This window comes from Nematolebias whitei, chromosome 9, assembly GCF_014905685.2.
Source record: "Nematolebias whitei isolate Nwh7 chromosome 9, NemWhi1, whole genome shotgun sequence".
Taxonomy (NCBI): domain Eukaryota; kingdom Metazoa; phylum Chordata; class Actinopteri; order Cyprinodontiformes; family Rivulidae; genus Nematolebias; species Nematolebias whitei.
In genome coordinates, this window is record NC_056506.1 from 1405881 (window position 1) to 1424322 (window position 18442).

The 18442-nt window shown below is 42.5% G+C and overlaps 1 protein-coding gene across 1 annotated transcript in view; it reads left to right on the top strand.

Annotated features, from left to right (window-relative positions):
• Window positions 1–2756: 2756 nt before the first annotated feature.
• Window positions 2757–18442, top strand: part of yme1l1b (YME1-like 1b) — an 81488-nt gene continuing 65802 nt past the window's right edge. The window contains exons 1-9 of the mRNA XM_037682055.1: window positions 2757–2845; window positions 3123–3242; window positions 3521–3698; window positions 3943–4041; window positions 4311–4420; window positions 4604–4754; window positions 4834–4917; window positions 5202–5375; window positions 5451–5603. Coding sequence (XP_037537983.1) covers window positions 2813–2845; window positions 3123–3242; window positions 3521–3698; window positions 3943–4041; window positions 4311–4420; window positions 4604–4754; window positions 4834–4917; window positions 5202–5375; window positions 5451–5603 — 1102 coding nt within the window. The 5' untranslated portion in view covers window positions 2757–2812. The remainder of the gene's footprint in view (window positions 2846–3122; window positions 3243–3520; window positions 3699–3942; window positions 4042–4310; window positions 4421–4603; window positions 4755–4833; window positions 4918–5201; window positions 5376–5450; window positions 5604–18442) is intronic.

Sequence of the window (18442 nt, forward strand, 5' to 3'; positions counted from 1 at the left end):
ACGTCTCAGTTTCTCTGATACTCCCTCAACATCTGGAATGACCACTGGTCTGGGTCTGGGTTCCTCCTTTTCACCTGATGGCTGACTGGAGTCCTGTTTGGGTTTCTTCTCTGCTTTCAGGAAGGCCCAGTTAGGATATCCACATTGCTCTAGAGCCTGTCTTGTGTAGGATTTCTCCTTCTGCCTGGCTCCTGAGCTAGTGGGGACGCTGTCTGCTCTGTGGTACAGAGTCCTGATGACTCCTAACTTGTGCTTCAAAGGGTGATGGGAGTCAAACTGCAAATACTGGTCTGTGTGGGTGGATTTGCGGTACTCCTCAGTTTGCAAATGTCCTCTATCAGAGACTGAGACCTCACAGTCCAAGAAAGCCAACCTGTCATTTTTTACATCTTCTCGTGTGAACTTGATGTATTTATCCACAGATTTCATGTGGTCAGTAAAATGTTGGACTTCCTGAGATTTAATTTTAACCCAGGTGTCGTCAACATACCTGAACCAATGACTTGGTGGTGTCCCTGAAAAGGACGTCAATGAATGTAGTAAAAAATCTTACAGATAAGAGATCAAAAGACTGGGTGGACATGGATATGATGTTTGTAAAGGACATAATGAGTTATGTTATCGAGCCGTTTACATATATTTGTAATTTATCATTTTCAAAAGGAATATTTCCAGACAATATGAAAGTAGCTAAGGTAGTTCCTCTCTTTAAGAATGGTGATAAATGTGTGTTCAATAATTATAGACCAATATCCTTATTACCACAGTTCTCAAAAATTCTAGAAAAACTGTTTGTGACCAGATTAGATAAATTTATTACTAAACAAAACATTCTAAGTATCAGTCAGTATGGGTTTAGAGCAAAAAACTCTACATCAATGGCTCTCATGGAAATAATAGAACAAATAACTACTGCTGTCGATCAAAAACAGTATTTTGTTAGTATTTTTGTTGATTTAAAAAAAGCTTTCGATACTATTGACCACACTATTCTCCTTGAAAAATTAAATAAATATGGTATAAGAGGACCAGCATTACACTGGGTATCTAGCTATTTAAAAGATAGGAAACAGTTTGTACAAATAAATGGTGTAAGATCTGACCTGTGCAATATCACTTGTGGAGTTCCTCAAGGCTCTGTACTTGGACCAAAGTTATTTATTTTATATGTGAATGACTTAATGAATGTATCAGGACTCCTCAAATGTGTCCTTTTTGCAGATGACACCACATTTTTTTGTTTGGGTAAAGATGTAAAATGGATGTTGAAATTGATGAAGACAGAATTTGATAAAATACAAACTTGGTTTAAAGTTAATAAATTATCATTAAATTTAGATAAAACTAAATACATGATATTTAGTAACAAAAAGAGAACTGTTGATGATCCATTTAAAATTGAGGGTGTTGAGATTTGTAGAGTTAATGAGATGAAATTTTTGGGTGTAATCATTGATGAACAGCTAACATGGAAAAATCACATCAATTCTGTAAGAACAAAAATATCTAAATCTATTGCAGTACTATACAAAGTCAGGGAATTATTAAATGATAAAGCTCTGTACATGTTGTATAACACAATCATTGTTCCACATTTAATCTATTGCATTGATGTTTGGGGGAAAGCGTGTAAAACATTTACAAAACCTATTTTTATTTGACAGAAAAGAGCTGTAAGAATTATCACCAGAAAGCATTACTGTCACCCATCAAGCACATTATTTTATCAACTGAACTTATTGAAGTTCCATGATTTGGTAGATTAAAGTATTTTATCAGTTATGTATAGGGCTCAAAATAACACATTACCATTAAATATCCAAAGAAATTTTGTTAAAAGACAAAGTTGTTACAATCTTAAGGGGATAGAGATATTTGTCAAACCAAAATTCAGAACTAGTCTGAAGGGAAGGTCTACCTCAATCCAAGGAGTTGGATTGTGGAATGGTCTAGAGAGTGATGTGAAAAATGCCAAGTCAATGTGTACATTTAAGAAAAAGATCAAAGCTGGATTGTTAAAAAAGTATATATGAAGTAGCTTAGTGTGTGTTTTGTATTAGAATTAGAAAAATTAGAAAGAGTTATTCATTTTGTTCAGTTACTTGAAGATTATTATGATTGAAATAATTGTTTGAAAAAAGGGGCAGATATAATAAGATTTTTTCTTCTTTCTGCTGCCTTTCATTTTAAATCTTTTGTATCTTTTTTATATTGTTATGAAATCGTTTTGTATTTTTTAAATGAATAAACTTTATACCATACCATACCAATACAACTTAACTTTGTAACTCGCCTTTATTTATCTTTGCATTTTTTATTTTTTTTCTTATTGTTTGCTTCCCTTTTTCTTCCTTTTTTGACATGTTCAATGTTATTTGGTGTGTATTTTTTAGGTTGTTTTATTTAAAGTGAAGTTGTACCACCTGGTGGTGGATGGGTTAAATGCAGAGACTAATTTCGCCATTGTATGGAAACATACAGTGCTGACATTGTGATGACATTATTATTATTATTATTATTAAATAAAGATAAAAATAACAATTTGAGCCACACTCCATACCGGTAGGTGGCGGTAATGCAACCTCAACGTTTTTTTGACAACCGCCAATGAAACCTCAAGAACCAACAAAATTTGCTTCGACGTGTTTGACGTCATGTCCGGTTTGGTCCTAGTTGTTTTGGTTCAGACTGTTAAGTTTACAGTGGGACTTTGCTATGCCTGCTACGGAGAGACCGAGTGAAACAAACAAGGACTTTTAACTCTTCAGGACCTGGACACAAGTTTCAGAGTTTAACAAGTGAAATATTAACAATGTTTTCCGTGTCCATGACCGTCCAGCCACAGGTAGGAACATTTTAGCATTAGCATCGTTGTTTCAGTTAGCTTCTGCTTGAGTACCTCTTTAGATTTAGTGGTTGAAGTTTATGTCAGTGGGTATTTTGTCTTTATATTAAATTGTGCTATTTAAAAATGTTATTTTAAGATAAATGTTGAATCGTGAAGCAGCGTATGTTTTTGTTTAGTCTTTGCATTAGCTGGAGCAGTGCAGTAGTGATGTACTTGCCGTGTTAGCTGGTTCATGTCACAGATGTGCGTGTGCTTGTTGAATGTCTGAGCGCAGGTGACTCTGCCTCTCAGCCACCTCCTCAACATCCTCCATCCTGTGAAGAGCTCCGTGGGCAGCAGCTGTAAATCAAGACACCGCAAACAGGCCCCACACGCACACCTGCAGCACGCGCAGGTGATGCACATGCATGACGCAGATGCACTTCGGATGATGTTACCAGCCCACATGTCACCTCACCTTATTGTTTCTTCTCTGGACACTTGCAGCATTTCTTACAATTCACCAATCTGTACTAATTTCAATAATAATAATCAAAAGATGGCTATATTCTTAATGTGTGGATTTACTGATTACTAATTGTACATTTCCAAGCTCCGTGCTGCTTTTATCACCAAATGTTACAATAACTCATGGATTTGTGTCACACTTTACTGCTATGTCCGTCTGCTCAGTCCAAGTGGAACCTACAAGAGCTCGGGTTGTCCGATCTGAATAAACAGCAGCTGGATGAGTTGGGGAACCGTGTTGTAACATGTTTGAAGCCACACGATACCGCCCTTCCACTTGACGGTCAGACTTCATGGAGGACCTCGTATCTCTCCACCTCCTCATTTTTCCACAACAAACACGGTGAGAATAAAGTAATTTGTTTGTAGGAGAAGCCAGTGTCTGTGACATTGGTGACGTCTGGAGTCTTGTTTATTGCACAGCACAGTTCTGCTGCTTCTCTCAGATGGATTTGGACCATGCCATTATTTATGACTGCATATGTCACTTGGATCATTTCAGTCTTTGACTTTTTGGCTGTCAACAGTCAATTTCAACCTCTGCTTCTTTTTTAACCCTCAAAATATCTCCACTTTTTGCACGCCAGGCTTCTCACCGAGTACCTTGCGCACGTCAGGCCCTGTTTTCTCAAAGCAGCAGCTTTCACCTCTTCAGACTGTTTGCACAGAGCTGAACCACTGGCCAGGTAATCTTAAATGATCAGTTTAATAAAATGTCTTTGATCACTTTTTCAATTATAGCATTTTTTATGCACTGCATGCATCCAGTATGTTTACCCGCTTCTTCTTTTTTGGGTCGCGGGGGTCACTGGTGCCCATGTCCAGCTATCACTGTGCCAGAGGTGGAGGACATCTGGACAGGTCTCCAGTCCATCACAGGGCTTTATGCAGTGCAGACTACTACTATTGAGAAAATAACAATTCTGTATTTTGTTCATCCTTTTTTGTTTTTAAGTGTTAATTCAGAGCCGCAGCTTCAAAACTTTAAGGAGCAAAACACGCCGGGTACAGTCAGCCTTTGAACATCCAGCAGACTCTGAAACCTTTCCACCCTCTTTTATGAAGGTAGTTACTGAAGCAAAAACATTTCTGTTTGTTTTGTTATTTGTAAAAGGCTTACTGGGACCAAACTGGTGAAGCCTAGCTTGATGCATCTTTTAGCAGAATCAAGCTTCCAGTGTGTTCGTCTTGAAAGCACAGCAGTGCTTGAGAAGTTTGAGTACTGAGGTGTGTCGTGTTGTTCCACAGGGTTTCCTTACACGTGATAAGGGACTAGACGTTGAAAGTCTTCACAGCCTGTTGAAGAACAAAAATGTACCTGAAGGGCAGCAGGAAACCTTCAATAGAGGTTTCGCTGAGGGTTTTCTTAAAGCTCAAGCCCTGACGCAGCGCACGCAAGGCAGGTTTTAATGAACCACTCGGCAAGTGTTTGATCGTTCAGCTTGATCTGTGGTGATTGTCTTGTTCTGGCTGTCCAGACTCCCTGAGGAGAACTCGTCTTATCCTGCTGGTGCTGCTTCTGCTGGGGCTCTGCGGCATCTCCAAAATCCCCTTCATATCTGGTAAAGGACACTTTCTCCTTCACGTTTTCAGTTCTTGAGTGTATTGAACTATAAATATTATCAACAAATCTTGTAGCTTCTTTATCTAGCTAATGAAAACTGAGCAGTTTACGGTTGTGATGAACTAACTTTGGTTGAATCAGAAGTTCTTCTAGCTGTACTGGAACAATTAGAAATGGCACCAGATGTTTTCACTCGTCGTCTGTGTGTGTTCTGTGTGAGTGAGCTGGTTAACTGTGGCTGTGCTGTATGTTTTCGAACTTTAATCTAACCATTTTGGACAGTGCGCTTCCGAACCACATCAGGCTTGGACTCAGCTGTGGACCCAGTACAGATGAAAAATGTGACCTTTGAGCATGTGAAGGGGGTTGAAGAAGCTAAAAATGAGCTGCAGGAAGTGGTGGAGTTCCTGAAGAACCCCCAGAAGTTCACAGCCTTGGGAGGAAAGCTGCCAAAAGGTGGTCTGAGTCACAAAGTCTGTCTCTTTACTTCTTTATTTATTCCTTTTCTCCTCACATACTGTTTGTTTTTAGGCGTTCTCCTCATCGGTCCTCCTGGGACTGGAAAAACTCTACTGGCTAGAGCGGTAGCCGGAGAGGCGGACGTGCCGTTTTACTACGCGTCTGGGTCGGAGTTTGACGAGATGTTTGTTGGAGTTGGAGCCAGTCGCATTCGCAACCTTTTCAGTGAGTCCTTTTCTTTCTCCCTTAGAGCGCGTTGTATGTGACACTTTAACTTTGCTGCAAAAAATAATTTTATGTAACTTTTTTATACGCCTGTAGAAGGTGACCATATATATATATATATATATTATATATATATATATATATATATATATATATATATATATATATATATTATATATATAATATGCTATATACAGACCCTTTCCAAAAGATGAAAATATCATGGAAAAGTTGTTTAACTTCCATAATTCCATTCAAAAAGTTAATCTTTAATAGATGATAGTCAGGGCCCACAATTTATAACTTTTTTAAGGATTTATTTGTTTATTTTTTACATAATTTGGGCTTCTAGCTCATGAAAACAGGATTTCAAAAAATTAGAATACTGTGAAGACATCAGCCCACACTACTCAGTTTTTACAGAAAAAAATAAATAAATTAGGATCACAACAAATCAATCAAAATATGCTACTTTCAAATTTCAAAAAGCGTTCAATACAAAAACAACTGGACTTTATTTGTAACAGAAGACGTTTCGCTCCTCATCCGAGGAGCTTTCTCAATTCAAACAGCATTGAGTGAGAGATTCAGGTTATAAGGCTGAGTGAGATAAGACACACACACACACACATATGTAGATTGGCAATTCACACCTAAACACCTCAACAGTAAGAGTCTTTTGTTCCTCTAATACAGACGAGGCCCCTCTGTTCCCATCAAGTGTAAAAACCGGCTGGGAATCTGTTTTAAAGTTGCATTATAGGTTTTTGAAAGTGGAAATCTGAGGCCTCCTCCTCTATTAAGAGACGGCTTTTCTCTTTTTACATAAATTGCTTCCTTCACCCCCCTCTCAAACCATCTGTGTTCTCGGTCCAAAATGTGCACATTTTGGTCCTCAAAAGAGTGTCCCTTATCTGTGAGGTGGAGGTGAACAGCTGAGTCTTGTCCAGAGGAGGTGGCTCTCCTGTGTTGAGTCATGCGTCTGTGAAGAGGCTGTTTAGTTTCTCCAATGTAGAGGTCTGGACAGTCCTCGCTGCCCTGGACCACATACACTACACCACTCTGTTTGTGTATGGGTGTCTTGTCCTTAGGGTGGACCAGCCTCTGTCTGAGAGTCCTGCTGGGTTTGAAATGTACTGGGATCTTGTGTTTGTTGAAGATCCTTCTGAATTTCTCTGATACTCCAGCAACATAAGGGATGACAATGTTTTTACGTCTGTTGTTTTCCTTTTTCTGTTTATTAGGATGCATTCACACCAGCCCTGTTTAGTCCGCTTTAATCGAACTCTAGCTCGTTTTCCTAGAAAGTCCGGTTCGTTTAGGGAGGTATGAACGCACATCGAACTCTGTCACGGAACAAAAAGGCGAACTCTGGCCCGGGCCAAAACCTAGGTCTTGGTCCGGTAGAAGAGAACTCCAGCGCGGTTCGAGTACAGTGTGAATGTAAACAGACCGGGCTGCTCCACAGGACAAACAAACACACATTGCTCTGACCTTATATGGAGCCGTCAGCTGCCTTGTGTGAAAAACAATATTCTCCATGGTCTTCTGTCTCATCTTCTGCTCATGCTGAGTCCATTTTTGAAAAATGACAAAATATAACAACTAAAACTTGATACCACTCCATTTTTATTTTTATTTACAGAAGAAGAAGAAGATGTGTCTTCAGAGGTTTTTGTGTCGTTTCTTTCAGTAGTTCTTGCTGCAGCGCCCCCACAGGCGGGTGGGGGAACAGGTTGGTTCAACAGGTTGTTCAACAGGTTGACTCGAATGCACAGTGCAGTGTGAATGCAAACTTCACTTCACTTCTGGCGAGCTGATGGACGGCAGCTCCCTCCGGCTTCTCTACAGTCTTTTATCATCAAACTGACTCGTTTTTTCGAACCGGACTAAAGTTGGTCCCTCTTCCAACCGAATTCGGTGTTCAGTGACTCAGAGAGCTGGACGGGACCGTCCGAAAATATATTTTGGTCCAGGACCGGCTGCTCCCACCCCACCGGTCACTCTGAGCACACCCTGCCGGCCAGTTGACCCCTCGAGCTGGGGAGTCGTCGCACGAAGGTCCGGTGTTTTTTCTCTCTCTCTCTGGACCTCAACGAACTTCTCATCTGGACCTTTGTGGTTCAACCTGGTCCTGACAAGAATCGCCGGATGGTATTTCACTGGTTTTCTGCTGGACTGGCCCTTGTGGTGTCTTCATAGGTGTGGGGGAAGTGTACCTGTGACCCTCGAACTGGACCAGAATCGAGTTGGCTGTGGGGGACTTCGTCTTCAACAGAGCCGGACTCAGCTTCAGTGAGCAGCCCGTTACTTTTACCGAAGGACTATCCACCTCCGTGGAATCGCTGTGTTCACCTGGAGGAGACGCTCCGGTGCTTTGAAGCGCCGCCAGATCGGAGCAGAACTGGGCCAGGGACATCTTCAGCCTCTTCGTCTCTCGTGCTGTGGAGCGCCGGAGCCGGACTGGAGATGAACCGGACCGGACCAGTGACGACTTCAGCCTCAGCCTCTCCGGTCAGTCTCGTTTTTCACCGGGGGTGCCTCTCGTGCTGTCGGGTGTGGAGGTGACTTGCAGAAAAGCGGAGGAGCAGCGTGGAGGAGCAGGGCTGCGTGGTGCTCGAGAGAAGTTCAGAGTTTGTATCGGAGTTGCTGCAGGCCTCCATCCAAACTCACCTGGATAATAATTATTTATATTCCGGATCACGCTGTTGTCCCCTGTTGACCTGAAACGAGCTAGGATCATGCCTTTCACTTCAGGAGGATTTTCTGGCAGCTCGCCCTGCTATTTCAATTCTCTTACGTCAATTCTCTCATGGACAATCTATACTCAACTCTAGACTCAACCATCCTTGATGACTTGGTCTCATACTACAATACTGGTCTTCACTCAATACTCAACTCTCTTGCTCCGCTAAAAACCAGATCTGTCTCTTTTGTTCGCTCTGCGCCCTGGTTTACTACAGAACTTCGGCTCATGAAGGCTAAAGGACGGCAACTTGAAAGGCTCCACCAGAAAACTGGACTGGTTGTACATAAAGACATTTACAAAACTCACATATTGCATTACAAGGACTGTATCAATCAAGCCAAATCCTCCTACTACACTTGTTTAATTGATTCAAATGAAGACTCCACTAAGTCAATATTCTCCCTCTACAAGAACATCACCCAAACCCCGGACTCCCTACCTTCACATCTGTGTTCAACTGAATTTTGTAACTCCCTTATGTCATTTTTTGACAGTAAAATTGTTAAGATCCATCAGTATCTCAGCTCACAACCGACCCCTTGTCCTACTCGTGAACTTTCTCCTCCAGCCCACTCCTTCTCTTCCTTCGAACTCCCGACAACTTCAGAAATCATAAGCCTCATCAACAAGTCCAAGTTGTCCACCTGTTTGCTTGACCCTCTTCCAACAGTTCTGGTTAAAGCCTGTGCCCCATCTATACTCCCTCTCATTTCTGCCATTATTCACTCCTCTCTCTCCACCGGAACAGTTCCTGCATCTTTTAAAATTGCTGCCATAACCCCTATCCTGAAAAAACCTGGCGCTGATTACCGTAATCACAATAATTTCCGTCCTATCTCCAACTTGCCTTTTATCTCCAAGATTCTTGAAAAGACAGTTGCATCTCAACTCCATACTTACTTATCCAACAATAACCTGTATGAACTGTTTCAGTCTGGTTTTCGTCCCCTCCATAGTACAGAAACAGCTCTTATAAAAATCACCAATGACCTCCTCTTGGCAGCTGACTCCGGCTTGCTGTCCATCCTCATCCTCCTTGACCTGAGTGCAGCGTTTGACACCATTTGCCATGCCACCCTACTCAATAGACTTTCCTCTATCGGTATCACTCAGACTCCTCTAAACTGGTTTAAATCATATCTCTCCGGCCGCATTCAGTTCATCCGGATCAAAACCTTCACTTCCGAGCCTTCATCTGTCACATCAGGAGTTCCCCAGGGCTCTGTCCTGGGACCCCTCCTCTTCATTATTTATCTTCTTCCCCTCTGCACTATTTTCCACAAGCACAATATCGATTTCCACTGTTATGCGGATGACACCCAGCTCTATGTTTCCAGTAAGCCCGCCTCCAACCTCCCGCCATCCTCGCTTACCGACTGCTTGACTGAAATAAAATCCTGGTTCACCTCAAATTTTCTTAAACTTAACAGTGACAAAACAGAGGTTCTTCTCATTGGTACAAAATCCACCCTGGCTAAAACCAAAAATTTCAGTATTGTCATTGATAACCGTTCCATTTCTCCCTCCCCTCAGGTAAAGAGTCTAGGTGTCATCCTCGACAGCACTCTTTCTTTCCAGTCTCATATCAACAACACCATCCTTCGGCTTATTTTCACCTACGCAACATCAACCGCCTCCGCCCCTCCCTTACTCCCCATTCCACTGCCATCCTTGTTCACTGTCTGGTTACATCGCGCCTGGACTATTGCAACTCCCTTCTGTTCGGTCTCACCCACAAATCTCTTCATAAGCTCCAACTGGTCCAGAACTCAGCTGCCCGCATCATCACCAAAACCCCATCCATTCATCACATCACTCCAGTCCTGCAAAAACTCCACTGGCTGCCAACCAAGTTCAGCATAGATTACAAAATTCTCCTGTTCACTTTCAAGGCCCTCTACAATCTCTCCCCACCATATCTTTCAAATCTTATTCATATTGCCATTCCCTCTCGCTCCCTCAGATCATCCTCCTCCATCCTTTTGACTGTCCCCTCCGCCCGTCTCACCACCATGGGGAGCAGAGCCTTCAGTCGCTCTGCTCCCCGACTTTGGAACTCGTTACCACCTCACATTAGAAACATAAAGTCAATCTCACAATACAAATCAGAACTCAAAACACACCTTTTTAGATCTGCTTTTTCCACCTGACACAACTGGTTTTGCCTGATTTTATATTGATTTTATACATTGTCTTTTTTTCTTCCTTTCTTTTTCTTTTCTTTTCTTTTCATCTCTTAGTTTCTGTTACTGCTGATTTTATTCTTTGTACGGTGTCCTTGAGTGCCAGAAAGGCGCCTTTGAAATAAAATGTATTATTATTATTATTATTATTTGCTGCGAATTATCTGTTTCTGTTTCGGCCTGTTGATTCTGGACCCAGCTTCTGTTTCCCATGGGAGCATCCATCCAACCTCACTGGGGGGCCGGAGCCCCCCTCAGCCCAACTCAAACTGCAGTTGGGCCACCTCATCGGGTTTGTTTGCCCATTTGAACTGTGGCGTTTTATGGTCTGAAACTTTTCTGCATCGTTCATATTACTGTCACTATTTTCAATTCTCAGATTATCTGGAGTCACTGAATCTTGTTAATACACCTGAATCTGTCCATCACTGCAACTTTCACTGTTTTTGGGTTCTGAATGATCACGTCTTCATTAATGTTTCTCACGGTTCGATTATGGGGGCTAATTGTCACACTGTTAACTCCTGTAATTACACATCAGTCACAAAAAACTCAAGAAAATATCTGATAATAATGTTGTTACTGCTCTCAGGGATTCAACCCAACCCTGGACCCCCCACTAATTACAGCACACCAAATGACTTTAAGAACGTGTCTGGGCTTCATTTTCTGCATGTAAACAATCGTAGCCTTCTGAGAAAACTGGATGCTGTGAAAATCCTGGTCAGTTCTTCTGAGGCTGATGTTATCTTTATTTCTGAATCCTGGCTCAACAAATCTGTAATGAATAATGACGTGGCAATCAATGGATTTTACATCTACCGCTGTGATCGTCAAAAAAAGGGTGGGGGGGTCGCTGTTTACATCAGAGATTCTTTGGTTGCTAGCCTTGTGTCTTCTAAAACAATTCCAAACTAGTTTGAAGCCTTATCTGTAGACATCACCTTGAATGGAGGCCAGATCTTATCTGTAGTCTGCTGTTACCGCCCCCCCACAGCAACACCTGAGGGTCTGTCTGCCCTGATGGAATTTCTTGGTAATTTAAAATTCAAAGAGATCCTTTTGGCTGGAGACCTCAACATTGATTGGTGTAAGTCGACCCCCCTCTGTGATAAATTCAAGGAATATTGTCTGTCTCTCAATCTTACCCAATTGATCAACTCTCCCACTAGATTAAACAAAAAACCGTCCTGAAAAATCCTCCATCTTAGACCTGTTTCTAACTAATATGCCTCACAAATTCCCTGGTACAGGTGTATTTGCTGATCTTTTGAGTGATCATTGTGTGACAGCTGCTTTGAGAGATATTAAACTTCCACCTTCTAAGCCCAGATTAATTCAAAAAAGGGATCTGAAACATTTTTGTGAACAGTCATTCCTCTGGGATCTATCTCACTTTGACTGGCATCGTATTCTGTTAACTGATGACGTGAACTCCGTTTGGAACTATTTCCATAATAATTTCATTTATTTTGTGAACATACATGCTCCTTTTCGTCAGTTCAGAATAAAGGGACGAGACAGCCCCTGGTTTACTCCAGAGCTAGCTGACCTCCTTCACAGGAGAGATCATCTTTGGGCTGCAGCGAGAAAATCTGACTCAGACACTGATTGGTTGAGTTTTCGACAGATGAGGAATAAATGCACAACTGCTATCAAAGCAGCAAAACGCAACTATTTCTTATCTCAGACCTCCAAAAATCTAAATGACCCTAACAGATTCTGGAAAACCATCAAATCTCTCTCAGGCACCCCCCAATCATCTGACCTCCCATCACAACTTCTCATTAACTCTGTTCCTGTGTCAAATCAGCACGAGATCCTGAACTGTTTCAACAAACATTTTGTTGCTTCTAGTTCTTTATTTGACACAGTTACTAATGGAAGATCAGCCACTTCACTTAATAACCAAACTTCTACAAATCAAATCCCTCCTACAAGTCAATCCTCAGTTAATCACACCTTCTCTTTTTCTCCATTCTCAGTCAGTGAGGTCAATAAACTGTTAAAAGATCTTGACCCTAAAAAATCTGCAGGTCCAGATGAACTTCCACCTTATTTCTTAAGACTGGCTGCTCATATCATCACAGTCCCTGTGACCCACATCTTCAATCTCTCCATAAGACAAAACTCCATCCCAGACACTTGGAAAACAGTCTTTGTTCTTCCTTTGCTGAAGGGAGGTGACCCCACCTCACTGAACAACTATGGACCAATCTCTAAACTCTGCATTTTAGCCAAGGTTCTAGAAAAACTGATAAACTCTCAAATCAAAAATTACCTGGACTCATTTAACATCTTACCTCCACATCAATCTGGTTTCAGGAAACAACACAGCACAACCACTGCTTCACTGAAGGTTCTTAATGACGTTGTTGAAGCACTGGATGCTAAGGATTATTGTGCTGCACTTTTCTTAGACCTGTCTAAAGCTTTTGACACTGGATCATAACATCTTGTGTCATAAACTCTCAGAAATTGGTTTCTCAGAACACACCATTGGTTGGTTCTCTAACTATCTTTCAGACCGGAGGCAATGTGTTCAACATAATGGTACTTCCTACAGTTATTTAACAGTCAACAATGGTGTACCACAAGGCTCAGTCTTAGGACCCACCCTCTTTACAATCTACATACATAATGTAGGTTAAAAACATCCCTAATGCATCCATACATTTCTATGCTGATGACACAGTTGTTTATTGCCGAGCTAAAACTGTTGCTAAGGCTTTCCAGCTTTTGAAATCTGCATTCAACAACATCCAGACTGATTTGTTCTGCTTCAAACTTGTCCTAAATGCCGACAAAACCAAAGGGATGCTTTTTTTCAAATAGGAAGTTGGTCCCAGCAGTTCTGCCTCCGATTTTATCCTCAAATGGTGTCCCTATTGAGTTTGTTGATTCCTATAAATATTTGGGTATCTTGGTCGACTCACATCTCTCTTTTAAGCTCCATGTGGAAAACTTGGTAAAGAAACTGAAAGTTAAACTGGGTTTCTTTTTCAGAAACAGATCCTGTCTAACCCTGAATGTTAGGAAACTCCTTGTATCTGTGACCTTCCTTCCCTCCATTGACTACGGTGACATTATTTACATGAACGCTCCTACAAGAACCCTGCAGATGTTGGATGCTGCAGATGTTGGATGCTGTCTATCATGGTGCACTAAGATTCATAACTGGCTGTGATTATCGTACCCACCACTGCACCCTGTATTCACTGGTTAACTGGACATCATTAACTTCACGTAGACTCTCTCACTGGTACATTTTCATCTTTAAATCACTTCTTGGTCTGTTGCCTTCATACATCTCCTCCTACATGTCTCTGCGTGAGTGCAGCTACAGCGTGCGCTCTCAGGACATCATTACCTGCAGTGTTCCCTCAATGAGGACTGAACTAGACAAAAGGGCCTTCTCCTACTCCGCTCCTGTTTCCTGGAATATCTTACAAAAAGATTTGACCTTGACCTCTCTAAGTGGCTTTAAGAATCTGTTGGACTCCTGGCAGGGACCAATGCAGACATGTTCCTGTTTTTAGTTTTCTACATTCACCTTAGAATCTAGCTGTTTTTTTGTTACCTTTTTCTTTTAGCCATCCTATTTGTAAAACAAAACAAAACAAAAAAAAAAAACCCTGCAGTATTACTTTTTATAATTGTTTATTGTTGTTGCTGTTGTCCATTGTTGTCATCTTTCTTTGTTGAAATCAGGTCTCTTGTAAATGAGTCCACGAGGCTCAATGCGATTTACCTGTCTAAACAAAGGTTGAATGAATGAAAAAAATGCACTAGCTCAAATGTAACAAAATGTCATGAATATTGGTCCCCAACCGAACCGAGTCTACCGGACTATCTGGTGTGAAAACAACCTTACTGTGTTTTGTAGATTTCCTTGCTGACTTGACAAAAGCCCAGTTAGGATATTGTTGCGTTTGGACCCCCACCATGACTGGTTCTGTGTCGAACCAGATCAGGACGTGCCTCATCAACACAAGGTCTGTTGCCAACAAGACTTTTATTCTAAATGACTTTTTTAAAGACGAGGGACTAGATTTTCTTTTTCTCACTGAATCCTGTTTGCCTTTGGGTGATTCAAGCGCCTTGGTGGAACTTTTACCTCCTGACTGTCTGTGTTTTAATGCCCCGCGGCCATCAGGTCGGCGGGGTGGTGGAATATTACCTGTATTTAAATCAAACTTTTCCTGTAAACAGTTGTCCACCCTCATGCCCTGCTCCAGTTTTGAGCTGAGTGCTTTTGAACTCGGACATTCTCCTCGCGTTCTGTGTGCGATTGTTTATCGCCCCCCTCGTTCCAAGGACTTCATAAGTGAATTCTCTGATTTTCTGGCTTACATCACACCAAGATATGATCACTTTATTATCGTTGGTGACTTTAATATTCACGTCTGTTGTCAGGAGAAGCCGTTAGTGAAAGACTTCCTTGATTTGTTGGACTCATTTAATTTAATTCAACATGTAAATGCTCCCACCCAACAACACGGTCACACTCTGGATCTCATTTTAACACGTGATGTCTGTGTTTGTAATTTGGTAATCGGTGACAACGTTCTCTCAGACCACATGCCTGTCTTGTTTGATATCATCCCGCCTTGTCCTACTGCTAAGTCATGTGATTCTGCACGTACTTCACGCGCCATTAACCGTTTCACTGCTGCACGTTTTACTGAAGCTTTTAGCTCTGAGAGGATCGATCAGCTCTCAGTGTCTCTCTCCACCGAGGAGCTAACCTCTCAGCTTAACTCTGTTTGCTTAAATATTCTGGACCGTGTTGCCCCTGTTAAAACCAGGAAAACAAAACTTTTATCAGAACCATGGCTTAATGACGTCACTCAAGCCGTTAGACAGCAGTGTAGGAGAGCAGAACGCAGGTGGAGGAAAGACGGGCTGCAGGTTTCTTTTCAAATCCTAAAGGAGAGTTGGCGTCATTATCAGAAGGCAGTTAAAGCCGCCAAATCGAAGTTCTTTTCTGCAATAATTGCCTCAAACTCCCACAACCCCCGAGCCCTTTTTTCCACCCTGAACTCAGTTCTACACCTCAGTGAACCACCTCTAGAAGCCTCAACTGAGCTGTGTGAAAACTTCCTCTATTTCTTTTCTGAAAAAGTTGCAAACACCCGGGCACTCATTTCTCCACCTGCTCATGATCCGTCCATCCCATCTCATTGTGTTGCTGTTCTTGACCACTTCCAGCCCATCTCTCTGTCTTCCCTGGAGCAGGTCATGTGCAGCATGAAGCCATCTGGCTCCCCATTTGACGTTGTCCCCCCTCGACTCCTGAAGGAGCTTCTTCCTGTTCTGGGCCCTCCTGTTCTTGGCATTGTGAACAGCAGCTTAGCCTCAGGTGTGGTGCCAATAACTTTTAAACATGCTGCTGTCCAACCTCTTCTGAAAAAACCTAGCCTTGACCCCTCAGTCATGTCCAACTTCCGGCCTGTCTCCAGACTCCCATTTGTCGCTAAACTACTGGAAAAAATAGTGGAGTCCCAGCTGAAATGCTTTCTAGAGGATAATGCCATCTTAGAGCTATTCCAGTCTGGCTTTAAACCTCTTCACAGCACTGAAACTGCTCTTCTCAAGGTTTTTAACGACATTCTCCTATTCACAGACACTGGTGATTCTGTGCTCCTTCTCTTACTGGACCTCACATCTGCCTTTGATACAATCGACCACGAGATCCTCATTGCGAGGTTAGAGCAGTGGGTGGGCATCACTGGGTCAGCCCTCGAATGGTTTAGATCTTACCTCGCTGACAGGTCCTTTTGTGTCTCCATCAAAGATTTTAGTTCAGCCTCGGCAGCGCTTAAATGGGGGGTACCGCAAGGTTCCATCCTTGGTCCTCTTTTATTTTCTTTATACCATACCATACCAATTTATTTATATAGCACTTAAAACAGCAACAAGGCCAACCAAAGTGCTGTACAAAAGAACACAAACATGCACAGCAGACAGGAAAACATAAAATAGAAATACAGATACAAATAGCAGCAGAAGCTAACTAAAATGGCCAACAGAGTAGAGAACAGACCGGGCCAAAACAAATCACACCGTGTTAAAGGCAAGCGAATAGAAGTGGGTCTTCAAGCGAGACTTAAAGACTGAGAGTGTGGGAGCCTGCCGGACACTCAGTGGCAACTCATTCCACAGTTGTGGACCTGCAACAGAGAAAGCCCTGTCACCCCTGAGCTTACGACGGGTTTCTGGGACTGAGAGAAGCATCTGGTCTGCTGACCTCAGAGAGCGCGGTGGGACATATGGCTGCAGAAGATCAGTGAGATAGGATGGGGCGGAACTGTTCAGTGATTTAAAAACATACATGAGAATTTTGAAATGGATCCGAAGGTGAATGGGTAGCCAGTGCAGGGAGGCCAAAACAGGCGTGATGTGCTCTCTATAGCCTGTACCAGTTAAAAATCGGGCTGCAGCATTTTGGACCAGTTGTAGACGAGCAATGGAGGACTGACTGATTCCAAACAGAAGTGAATTGCAGTAATCAAGCCTAGATGTTATGAAGGCGTGGATCACTGTCTCAAGGTTCTTTTTGGAGAGTATAGTCTTCAGCTTAGACAGCCGTCTCAGCTGAAAAAAACAGGATTTTACCATCATGTTTACGTGACTGTTGAGTTTTAAGGACGGGTCCATTATCACCCCCAGATTAGTGACCTTTTGTTTCTCTAGCGGGGCAAGAGAGAAAAGGTCAATGTCATGGTTCATGAGTGAGCCACTGGGATGGAACAGCATGACTTCAGACTTCTTCTCATTGAAGCTTAAGACGTTTAAAGCCATCCAGTTCCGGATGTCAGCCAGGCAGTCAAGAAGAGGCTGAATAGAGCGTGTGCCTCTGTGCCTCAGGGGGAAGTAAATTTGGCAATCATCGGCGTAGAAATGAAAGGGTATGTCGTGTTTGCGGAAGATAGCACCTAGTGGCAGCAGGTATAAAGAAAAGAGAAGGGGACCGAGGATGGACCCCTGCGGTACCCCCCACTGGAGCGCTGTCGATGCCGAACTAGAATCTTTGATATTGACACAAAAGGTTCTGTCAGATAGGTAGGACCCAAACCATTTAAGGGCTGACCCTGTGATGCCCACCCACTGCTCCAGTCTAGAAATGAGGATCTTGTGGTCGATGGTGTCAAAAGCAGATGTAAGGTCCAATAGGACCAACAGCACAGAATCACCTGCGTCTGTGGAAATGAAAATGTCGTTAAAAACCTTCAGTAGAGCAGTTTCAGTGCTATGGCGAGATTTGAAGCCAGATTGGAATAACTCTAGGATAGCGTGATCCCCCAAAACTGTTTCAACTGAGACTCCACAATTTTTTCCAGTAGTTTAGAGGTGAATGGGAGTCTGGAGACAGGCCGGAAGTTGGACATGACTGAGGGGTCAAGGTTAGGTTTTTTCAGGAGGGGCTGGACAGCAGCATGTTTAAAAGTCTTTGGCACCACACCTGAGGATAAACTGCTATTCAGAATAGCGAGGATAAAAGGACCCAGGGTAGGAAAAACTTCCTTTAGTAGTCGAGGGGGGACCACATCAAAGGGGGAACCAGATGGTTTCATGCTGCACATTACCTGCTCCAGAGAGGACAGAGAGATGGGCTCAAAGTGATCAAACACAGCCACACACTGAGATGGGATGGACAGATCATGAGCTGGTGGAGAAATGAGTGCCCGGGTGTTTGCCACTTTTTCTAAAAAGAAATGGAGGAAGTTTTCACACAGCTCAGTTGAGGCTTCCAGAGGTGAAGGCTCACTGAGGTGTAGAACTGAGTTCAGGGTAGAGAAGAGAACTCGGGGGTTGTGGGAGTTGGAGACAATTAAATCAGAGAAGAATTTACATTTGGCAGCTTTAACGGTTTTCTGATAGTGACGCCAACTCTCCCTTAACAT